Source organism: Panthera tigris, chromosome B2, assembly GCF_018350195.1.
Source record: "Panthera tigris isolate Pti1 chromosome B2, P.tigris_Pti1_mat1.1, whole genome shotgun sequence".
NCBI lineage: Eukaryota > Metazoa > Chordata > Mammalia > Carnivora > Felidae > Panthera > Panthera tigris.
Window position 1 is genome coordinate 11,232,513 of NC_056664.1, and position 11,840 is coordinate 11,244,352.

The window sequence follows — 11,840 nt, forward strand, 5'->3', positions numbered from 1 at the left end:
GTTCAAGGTAAAAGATAGTGGCCCAAGAAATTATATGAAATGTAGCTTTACTGGAAGCCCTCATATTATCCTCAATCCTAGCAGCCCTTTTCACATTTTTTTTCTCCTTCTACAATTTTATATATATAACAGAATCAAGAAGCATAGTTTATGGGGCGCCTGGGTGGCTGTCGGTTGAATGTCCGACTTGGCTCAGGTCATGATCTCATAGTCTGTGGGTTCGAGCCCTGCGTCGGGCTCTGTGCTGACAGCTAGGAGCCTGGAGCCTCCTTCAGATTCTGTGTCTCGCTCTCTCTCTGCCCCTCCCCAACTCGTGCTCTCTCTGTCAAAAATAAATAAACATTAAAAAAAAATTAAGCATATTTTGGGCGTCTGGGTGGCTCAGTCAGTTAAGCGTCCGACTTTGGCTCAGGTCATGATCTCGCGGTCCATGAGTTCGAGCCCTGCGTCCGGCTCTGTGCTGACAGCTCAGAGCCTGGAGCCTGTTTCAGATTCTGTGTCTCCCTCTCTCTGACCCTCCCCCATTCATGCTCTGTATCTGTCTCAAAAATAAATAAACGTTAAAAAAAAAAAACTTTTTTAATAAAAAAAAATTAAGCATATTTTAAAATTTATTAAATAAGCCAACTTACATGGAAAAGAACATTTTTCTCAAACTGTGAAAATAAAGTTAAGAAGATTTTTCTCCGAGTTTGGCAGTTTTTTGTTTCTCTTAATTTAATCTTATTTAAATGATAACTCTTACGAACACAGTGTATTTTAGGGCTGGATTCCTGGCTGTTCATTATGATTCAAAGCCTCGCAGTTTTTCATACGCAACCACACTTTGTTAAGTCAGACTTTCCTCCCTGACCATACAACCTAATACCTAAATGATTTGGAGTGGTCAGCTCATGCTAATAGGATAGTGTATATTATAAAAAGTAGATTGTGTGATTCTGTGTGTGACAGTACGTGTGTATACGCAGGATTAAAGGGTGTTAATGCAGAAGTTTATAAACCCCTTCAGTATTGATGAAATCTGTAGATACTCTCCCCTGAAATACGTCATAGGCAGAACACTGAAAACTTACTTGGACTTCAGAATTGACCTCCCCACATGTTTTGCTCCATGTAGGAACTGCTACCCTAGATGCTCTCGGGCCCTGGTCTGATTCTAGTACTTATCAGGCTATTGATTTGGAGTCTGCTGGCTCACAGTGGTCCTTGCTTCTCTGAGACCTGCCCCAGTCCCGAGTGTGGGCTTCCAGAGGCCATGCCTGCCTGACTCCACCCCTGTGGCTGGTGGAATGAACCAAGGATGGACAACTGACCTGAATGGGGCCAATCCGGTTCTCTTCAGGGATTTTTAGGACTGTGGCAAGAAAAGCAAGTTAGATACTTAGAGTATCTAAGTGAACTGTGACCCCAAGAACTGTGGAGCGGCCACATTCCATCATGCAGGTATGAGAACCAGACACTGCTGATCTGCGAAAGCGAAGCAGAGATGGGAGCTGGAGAGAGGCCCCAGGTGTTCTGGGTGTCCCGAAACCCAGCTGCACATGGGCGGAGAACGCCTGTGCCCCTGTGATACCTCTTTTCTCTGGCTAGGGTTGATTTCTGTAACTCACACACAAAGAATCTTAAACAGTAAAGTTGAGATATCCTCAGGTAGTTGATTTTCTTACATATTCTGTACTGACTTTTTAAAAAGTCTCAAGGGACACCTGGGTGGCTCAGTCGGTTAAGTGTCTGACTTTGGCTCAGATGGTGATCTCATGGTTCGTGGGTTCAAGCCCTGAGTGGGGCTCTGACCTGACAGCTCGAAGCCTGGAGCCTGCTTCGGATTCTGTGTCTCTCCTCTCTCTGCCCCTCCCCTACTCACGCTCTCTCTCTCTTTCAAAAATAAAATATTTTTTTAAATAAATAAAAAGTCTCAAGATGGGAGATAAATTACATATAGATTATTTTAGAGCTATTGAATTGTCCTCAGAGTTTTCTAAAAATGCCTTTAATTTTGTATTTAAAAAAATTTTTTTTATGAGAGAAAGATTGCGAGCGGGGGAAGGGCAGAGAGAGAGGGGGATACAGAATCGGAAGCAGGCTCCTGGCTGTGAGCTGTCAGCACAGAGCCGGATGCAGGGCTCAAACTCACCAACCGCAAGATCATGACCTGAGCCAAAGTCGGACACTTAACTGACTGAGCCACCCAGGTGCCCCATAATTTTGTGTTTTAAATAATAGATTTCCTGAGCCTCTATAAAACAGTGATTTATGAAATGCCCTGCCCTGCCTAAGTAGCAGGCATGAATACAGGAGTATACAAGCTCCGTGTTCTCAGTGGCAGGCAGGCCGAGACAAGAAAAGTGTGTAATAGTCCATTTGGGTGGATGTGGAAAAAAAAACACAAAGGCATATAACCAAAGCTTTTACACTCCTGTGGCCAGCTGGAGATCTGGTTCTCTAAAGGGTTAATGGTACAGGCACCACAGAAGGTTGCCTGAAAGACGTATGTTGTGAGAGATACTATCACATAAGGGGGATTTCTGGACAAAAGAATGAAGGGACAAATAAAAAAAAAAAGACCCATAGAAAAAGTAATCCAAATAATTTTCCTCCTACTCCATTGTAGTGTATACCTGTCACTTATTTTAATAAGAAGGAGAATTTAAAAGTATGTTTATGCAAACATGTATTATGTGTATGGCACACACCTTTTAAAGGTCTTTTTAAAAAAACAACCGCTTAAAAAAATTTTTTTAATTGTCTTTCATCCTTACACCTCTGACTTTCCCTCACTTCTTAGCCAATGTGATTTATGTCTTATCAAACATTACATTACAAATTCACCAGAGTGGCTAAGTTGATGGGGACAGGATAGAATGCCATATGTGCCTTAAGGCAGTTACCCTGCTGGTTTGCAGCAAATAATCACATCCCAATTTGTTTATTGGGTGTAGCTTTAATGCGTGAATTGAAAATACGTATCTTAAAACCCATGATCCTCAACCACTGAATATTAACAGAAACTTGTTTCAATATTGGTGTTAACTCTAGGAGATAGAAGAAAAATAGTCAAGGGAAGTATTTAGAAATAAAATACACCATAAAATATTAACACTTATTTATACTGAAATAATAATAAAATAATACTTTCACACTGCAAACTCAGAAAGCATAAGAGAGTCTAAAGAGAAAGACCAGAACAACCAAATCCTATCTCTAGAGAGAGTTAGTGCTACAACGGCAATGTGTTTTCTCTGTCTATTCACATATGAAACATATGTGTATGTTTCTGCAAATTGAGATCGATTAAGGAGACATTCTTGTATCTTTACTATCTTCTCTGGTATTTCATCAGCCGTTTCTCATGTCACTAAGTATTCTTTAAAAACAAGATGTTTTCATAGCTACATAAATGTTCTCCCATATGGTGGTACCATGGTTATGTAATCTTTTCCATTATTAGATTTAGTCCGCAAATGTAAGTACCCTTGAAAACTCTTGAAAGTGCTAGGAGATGAAATCCACTGATGATTGAAGGCAGTCCTGTTCTGAGGAATCATAGACTCCAGGTGAAGAGACAGCACATTGAATGTTACTACAGAGTGTGGTAAGGCTGCATTAGGGCTGTGAAATGGCCACTCACACCAAGAGCAAGGATGACACTGCTCAGGGAAAGCAGGTGGGCGGAGAAGAGAAACACATTTTCACCCTGAGAAACACATTTTCAAATTGAGAATTAAAATCTCCAGATTTTCATTTCCAAGCATACATCCCCCAGCTCATTTCTCTGCAGCCGCTCAAGATACCCAACCCTTTCCCCACTTCGCCAAATCCCTCACCCCTGGGAAGCCACACACATGGGACATGAGTTGCAAAATTAGACAGGTGCTCAGAGTGGGTGCTCGAAGACAAGATGCCCTGGGGAAGGGCAAAGCCAGGCCCCTTCACCACAACCGAGGATAGAGTCCAAGGAATCACAGGCTGGCCTGAAACTCAAACCTGACCAGCGCAGAAGAGATTCAGGTTGGCAAAGGGAGCATGTTTTCGCTCTTGTGGGCTCACGAGCCCTTGCTAAAAGGTCCCACTGTCTTTGCTCCTCTTTTATTTTTTAACTTTTTTTAATTGATTTTATTTATTTTTGAGAGAGAGAGAGAGAGAGAGACAGAGCATGAAGAGGGGAGAGGCAGAGAGAGAGGAAGACACGGAATCTGAAGGAGGCTCCAGGCTCTGAGCTGTCAGCACAGAGCCCGATGTGGGGCTTGAACCCACGAACCGCGAGATCATGACCTGAGCTGAAGTCAGACACTCAACCGACTGAGCCATTCAGGTGTCCAGAGATGCTTCTTTTCAATGGGCTTTCCTCTCTTCCTGTCTCTTGAATCACTGTCAGTACATTCTGGGATGTAGCAGTGTCATTGGAATCATTCTGGGATTCCTTCAAAACCGCGTGGAAGTGTCCAGGAGTCCACATGCCTGGGCACTAACTCCCCCTCCTCAGGTTCCTCAGCCCCGCCTCTGCGGTAACCACCCGGACGGAGCTGGGTCTCTGTTTCCCCTCCTCTGCCATGTGGTACTTTGCACGTAGGTCACCTACTGACCACAAGTTCTTCTCTTCAAATCGTTTGCCCCCACAACCCTCAAGGCTTGTTCTAGGTGGAAGCAGGAAGGTGCCGGCAGGCTATTCCAGGACCTTGTAAGTGAGGAGTGTCAGAGAGAAGCACAGAGGAAATCCACGGAGACTCGGCCACAGGAAAGGCCACATCCATCAGAGCAAGCTCAAAATGTCAGAGCCGGACTCAGGGCATTTCTTTTATTAATCAACCTGTGTATGTATGTACGACGATTATACCCGATAAGGTATTTGAGAAACCTATCAGCATTGCCTCTAGAGAGAAGCAAAATGCTCAGCCTGGGTCCTGGATAAATGCTACCTTTTAAACAACGCTTCCTGTAATACTAGAGAATTATGAACGAATAGAACATCTGGGTTGAATCCCTGTAAGTTGTATCCTTTTAAGTATTCATCCAATCATCCATCCGAAAAAAACATTTGTTGGGCTCCTCCTGTGTGTCAGGTATATGCTGCACATGGGGGGATAATAGTGTCTAGCCAAAAAAAAAAAAAAAAAAAAAAAAAGACGTGCTTCCCGCCCTCCTGGAGCTTATAGTTTTTCTTTTCCAGAGATAAGAGCAGAAGAAAGAGGGGATGAAGATAAAGAGTAACTCTGAGACCGTACAAAAAGCAAAATTGGACTCCATGTACTTGGTGAAGCAGAAAAGGGACAGGTGGGGAGGGAGGGATGACTGGGTTGGGTCAGTAGGGATGCTGGAATAGTTTGTGATTCTTTCCATGGAGAGCCAGAGAACAATGAAGAAAACGATGTCTAGGGACGCCCAGCTAGAATGGGGAGAGCCTCAATTCTTAGTTCAGAAGCCTTGTATCATTGAGAAAACCCTCTCGATCAAACGCCACAAACTTAGGTTTCCATGCTTTAAATTTACCATTAAAGACTTGACGGTATGAGTCGCTGGGAGGGATGGTCTGTGTGTGCGCCCCGGGGTTTTCCAGAACCGCCACGCTGCCTAACCACCAAGTGAAGAGCGACTACTGTTCACATTCTTAAATATGTCACATGGTGTTGAAGCTTTCTCTGGTTTACCTCACCGAACACCTTGGCCTCTTGGTGCAGTTTGACTGGTTGCCCCGCAGGGGCAGCAAAGGATAAAAAGATAAAGAAAGTAGGATTATAAGGCAGCCTGAGAGTCCCACACAGTCTGGCAGAATATCACTGAAGGGTCCGTAGAAGCTTTGAAATGAGTTGGGGTCTTTGGGTCCATCTTAAAACAACATTGGAGTAGAGACAAGTTAGAAGAAAGTCACAGATCAATGAAATCAGTCCGGAAAGCATCTTGGGAAGGCAATCTATTGCAGCATAGACTTCCTCTACATCTGTACTGTTCCATGAAGTAGCCGCCAGTCACATGTGGATCCTGAGCATTTGACATTGTCTGTTTTTGTCTTTGTTTTTTGTTTTGTTCTGTTTTGTAAGAGAGAGGGAGACAGAGGATCCGAAGCGGGCTCTGTGCTGACAACAGAGAGCCCGATGTGGGGCTCAAATTCACGAATGTATGATCATGACCTGAGTCAAAGTCAGAGGCTTAGCTGACTGAGCCACCCAGGTGCCCCCCATCTTGGGGTTAGTCTGAATTAGGATGTGCTGTGAGTGTAAAATATACACTAGATTTTATGTAGTACTAAAGATAATGGCTGTAAAATATTTCATTAATTTTTATAGTGATTTCATGTCAAAATGGTATTTGGGGTTAAACAAAATATGTATTAAATAATTTTCAGTCATTTCTTTTTACTTTTTAAAAATGTGGTTCCTAGAAATTTTAATTGATAATTAATAATTCTATTATATATGTGGCTCTTGTATTTCTATTAGACAATATTAGTTCTAAAAACATTCCATTTTTGGTGTCCAGAGTGTATTTCTTCCTTTTTTGTTTCTTTTTCCCTTTTTTAGTGGGCTCCATGCCCAACATGGGGCTACAACTCACCACCCTGAAATGTAGAGTCACATGCTGTACGGAGTGAGCCAGCCAGGAACCCCCTGAATGTATTTCTTAACTCAAAGATTACTTCAGGAAATAATTTCTATTTGATATGACTTCAGTTACATTAAAGCTCCCTTCAGGGGTTTTAACAGGGGATAAAAATCCCATTTTTGCAAAAGTCTAGCAAATAAGAGGATGAATGACCATAATAATGATCTAAATGAAAAAAAATGATGATTTAAGTGAAGGGAAGTGATCTGATATATGGTCTTACGAAGACAATGTCCATGTAAGACATTGGGGGGGGGGGGTGAGGAGGACTCCTAAAAATGAGAAATTGTAGTAGCACAATGGATTCCTGAGAGAGATGGTGTTATCTCCTGTTTGAAAAATTTCCAACATATGGTACATGGTGTTTGTTTTCAGTTTTGACTGAAGTTGGAAGAATTGAACCTGGTGATGATGTGAAAGGATTGTAATGCAGTGGTTTTCAAACTTGACTGTACATTATAATCACCTGGAGCATTAAAAAAAAAAAAAAAATCCAGCTGCCCAGACCACACTCTGAATGAAAGAAACCTCCAGATGAGACTCAGGTGTTTACCATGTGCCAAATTTATCAAGTTTGAGAATTTCTGGGATAGTTAAGAGCGTGGGCTGTGCAAACTGGCTTCAAATCACCGCCCAGACATTAGCTAGCCATGTGTCCCTGGGCAAGATACTTAGCCTTTATGAACTCTATTGCAGAAAAGGGGGGAGGGGGGCTGGAAAACATGCCCTTATGGGATTGTCATGTGGTTTAAATAAGGTAATCTATGTGAACCACTTAAAAGAAGGTAGGCGTTGATCAGGTTCTCTAGTGATTATGACTAACAGCTATTTTCTTTTTCTTTTTTTTCAGTTTGCCTACTTATTTTAAAAAAAATTTTTTTTAATGTTTATTTATTCTTGAGACGGAGACAGAGCGTGAACAGGGGAGGGACAGAGAGAGAGGGAGACACAGAATCTGAAACAGGCTCCAGGCTCTGAGCTGTCAGCACAGAGCCCGACGCGGGGCTCAAACTCACGGAGCGTGAGATCATGACTTGCGTCTAAGTCCGACGCTTAACCGACTGAGCCACCTAGGCGCCCCTGACTTATTTTTAAAGCGAGAGCGCACGCACACAGGCAAGCAAAGGTGGGGGCAGAAAGTGAACCCCAAGCAGGCTGCGCTGTCAGTGCAGACCCTACCCAGGGCTCGAACTCACTTACCCTGCAGATCACCACCTGAACCAAAATCAAAGTCCCATGCTTACCAACTGAACCACCCAGGCGCCCCTCATTAGCAGCTTTCTTATTTCATATTCCTCTGGAAGACATTCCCAGCCATCGTTCCCCGATCTGAAACTCACCGATCGGGTTTCTTGTATTTTCCTGTAACATTCCTTTGTTCATACAGGAATTCACTTTTACAAGTATTCACTAAGCATCTACTTCACTACTGGTGTGATGGAAGAAACAGGCATACCGGCCTCACCCCCTTGAAGTTTAAATGCCCTCATGCGTGTTTCCCAGTCAGATCTCAAGCGCCCGGAGCTGTGGGACCACGCGTCATGCCTGGCCAGCCGCGGGATCCAGCGCCCCGCGCTGCGGATTGGAAAGTGCAGGGTACCGGGGATGGAAGGCTATGTTCCACTTGCTCTGCCACCTACAGCCTGGGTGATCGGGAGCAACCCGCTCGTGCCTCTTCAATAGGTGTGCTTCCTCGTGCGTAAAGTGGGGATGACCCACCCACGACTGTCGTGAAGGCGACAGGTCTGCCCACGCGCGGTGGTTACAGCTTGTTAAGCGTCCACGATAGGGCCCTCCCGAGTCAGTGCCGCGCGCGCCCACCAGGGGGAACAGCAGGCGGCGGCCCAGCGGCTGCGCGCTGGACCGGCGACGTCAGGACCAGCGCCCCGCCCCGTGACCGTGACCGAGCGCGGCGCCGCGGCAGCGTCGGTCCCCGCCGGCTGGCCGCGCAGCTGGAACGCGATGGGGACCGAGGCGTCGGGGAGCGGGCCGGCGCTGCAGGAGCTCGTGCGCGAGGCCGAGATCAGCCTGCTCGAGTGCAAGGTGTGCTTTGAGAGGTTCGGCCACCGCCAGCAGCGGCGCCCGCGCAACCTGCCCTGCGGCCACGTGGTGTGCCTGGCCTGCGTGGCTGCGCTGGCGCACCCGCGGACGCTGGCCCTCGAGTGCCCCTTCTGCCGCCGAGCCTGCCGGGGCTGCGACACCAGCGACTGCCTGCCGGTGCTTCACCTCCTGGAGCTCCTGGGCTCGGCGCTCCGCCCAGCCCCCGCCGCCCACCGCGCCGCCCCCAGCGCCCCCGGGGCCTTCACCTGCCATCACGTTTTCGGAGGTTGGGGGACCCTGGTCAACCCCACGGGGCTGGCGCTGTGTCCCAAGACCGGGCGGGTCGTGGTGGCGCACGACGGCAGGAGGCGGGTCAAGATCTTTGATTCCGGGGGAGGATGTGCTCATCAGTTTGGAGAGAAGGGGGAGGGCGCTCAGGACATTAGGTACCCACTTGATGTCACCGTCACCAACGACTGTCATGTGGTTGTCACCGACGCCGGCGACCGCTCCATCAAAGTGTTTGATTTTTTTGGCCAGGTCAAGCTTGTCATTGGAGGCCAGTTCTCCTTACCTTGGGGTGTGGAGACGACCCCTCAGAATGGGGTCGTGGTAACTGATGCGGAGGCAGGGTCCCTGTACCTGCTGGAAGTCGACTTTCCAGAAGGGGTCCTCAGGAGGACCGAGAAGTTGCAAGTTCATCTGAGCAATCCCAGAGGGGTGGCCGTGTCGTGGCTCACCGGGGCCATTGCAGTCCTAGAGCACCCTCCCGGCCTGGGGACCGGAGCCTGCGGCACCACGGTGAAGGTGTTCAGCCCCAGCATGCAGCTCGTGGGCCAGGTGGATACCTTTGGGCTGAGCCTCTTTTTCCCCTCGAGAATAACTGCCTCCGCTGTGACCTTTGATCACCAGGGGAATGTGATTGTTGCAGATACTTCTAGTCAGGCTGTCCTATGCTTAGGAAAACCTGAGGAGTTTCCAGTCCTGAAGCCCATGATCACCCATGGTCTTTCCCATCCTGTGGCACTGACCTTCACCAAGGAGAACTCTCTTCTTGTGCTGGACAGTGCAGCCCATTCTATAAAAGTCTACAAGGCTGACTGGGGGTAATAGGGTATGGGGGGGAGGGGGGCGCTCTGGGACCTGGAATCTGAAGGCCTGGAACTTCCGCTAATGAATTGCTGAACCCTGGATAAGTTAATCTCATCTATCCAGCAGGGATAATTATAACTGCCTGGCAAACTTATAAAGGTTGAGGTAATTATTAAAGAATAAAAGTTAAATCTACCATTTATCGAGTTTGTACTCCCTGTGCTAAGAAATTTGCAAATATTAGCTCATTTTATCCTTACAGCTCTACCCGGGGAGGTAATGTCTATTATTAATCCCATTTTAGAGATGAGAAAACTGAGACCCAGAGAGTTTAAAGACTTTACCAAGGTCACATTTACTTACTGTGATAGTCACAATGGGAACTGAGTTCTGACTCCCAAATCCCTTGCTCCTAAATAAGATAACAGATGAGGGGGGAGGGGGGCAGGGGAGAATACGTGAATGTATACTGTTACTATGTGTACTCTATTTACAGGTAGCTATTTCTTTTGGTTGGATGTGCAGAGAAAGGAGACTTTTTTTTAGAGAGTTCAAGAGAAAAAGGATTGTGTGATGTGCATCGGTGTCGTTCAACATGCAGCTTCTTTGATGGCACGTTAGATGGGATAACTATAGATCCTGAGTTACTTGAGTAAGAAGAACAGTTGAACTGCCCGTTTAAAAGGCAAGCGTGTCTGTTAATATCTGTGTCTCCCCCACCACAGGCACTCAGGAAATACCAGTTGGCTGGTGGAGAAAAGCCTGTGTGGGCCTAAGTTTTGTGGGGTTTTTTTTTTGTTTTTTGTTTTTTGTTTTTTTGAAAGAGAGAGTGTAAGCGGGGAAGGGCAGAGAGAGAGGGAGACAGAGGGATCTGAAGCAGGCTCTGTGCTGACAGCAGAGAACCCGATGCAGGGCTTGAACTCTTAAATCCATGACCTGAGTTGAAGTCAGATGCTTAACTGATAGCCACACAGGCACCCCTGGGCATAAGTTCTAAAGGACCACAGAACATTCTACATTCATACCAGTGGTTGGAAGGCTAAAGGGCAGTCTTGCTACCTGTTTGTGTTAATAAAGAGCTAAGTCACCACAGCCGGTTGGTGGCAGAAATGAATTTGCCTTGCTTTTCCTAATCAGTGGTAACCTGGTCACTTTTGTGATAGAGATTTTATCTGTGCCATTTAAATTTGTCCCATTGCACACACTGTATACTCAGGAACCAGCTCCCTTGAGGCTCCAACAGCCTTCAGGCCACTGGTCAACGCTTAAATACTTCTTGAATTAGCTTTGACCAAGATAACACCTGCTTTCGTGGCACAATCGATTGAGCACACGGGGAAATTTCAGGTGAGGCGGCCGGTTCATTATAAACCATGTGTTTTAAGCTAGTGTAAACATTTCAGGGTTTAGGGCTGCTGGAATAGTACCAAATCAGTGGCATCTTAGAAGCAGCAGCAAAATACATTTTTTTCACAGGGAGGAAGTATTGGTTCTGAAAGGTGAGGGTTTGCTTCAGGTTATAGCTGATGTTATCAACAGGTTTCTATTATACAAACAGTGTTGGTTTTGTTTTGTTTTTGAGAGAGAGAGAGTAGGGGAGGAACAAAGGAGAAGAGAGAGAGAGAGAGAGAGAGAGAGAGAGAGAGAGAGAGAGAGAATCCTAAGCAGGCTCCACATTCAGCACGGAGCCCAGTGCAGGGCTGGATCTCAGGACTCTGAGGTCATGACCTGACCCCAAATCAAGAGTCGGACGCTTAAACGACTGAGCCACCCAGGTGCCCTTATTATACAGTTTTAATAGATACAACGTAGATACCGGAGATAGCTCCTAAATTGTTCCAGAAGGTTCAATTTGTCCGTTGGAGCTAAAAGAGAGAGCCTGGTCCGTGCCAGTCCACAAAAGCCCATTGTGTTTTCACTGCTTCCGATGCACCACACTAAGATTTCAGGCACACTGGACCACCGTTCGGAAGTGCATTCCAAGCACGGATTCTCATAACGACCCCTTCCCCCCACATTTGGAAGTCATCTTTAGGTCAGTGACCTCACTGATACCCTCAGTTGTGTAGCAAGAAAAGCTGTCTCAGGCAGAGATAAATGTTCAGGCTTGA

The 11,840-nt window shown here is 46.2% G+C and overlaps 1 protein-coding gene across 1 annotated transcript; it reads left to right on the forward strand.

The window, feature by feature from the left end:
• The first annotated feature begins 8,559 nt into the window (after positions 1-8,559).
• NHLRC1 (NHL repeat containing E3 ubiquitin protein ligase 1) lies at positions 8,560-9,847 on the forward strand. The gene has a single exon (XM_007089781.3). It carries the CDS (start codon positions 8,560-8,562, stop codon positions 9,745-9,747), a length of 1,188 nt encoding a protein of 395 aa, XP_007089843.2. The 3' UTR covers positions 9,748-9,847.
• The last annotated feature ends 1,993 nt before the right edge of the window (positions 9,848-11,840 follow it).

What these genes read in the sequence shown, in the direction of transcription:
- NHLRC1 (XM_007089781.3), top strand. Translation starts at nt 8,560, where the DNA reads ATGGGGACCGAGGCGTCGGGGAGCGGGCCGGCGCTGCAGGAGCTCGTG.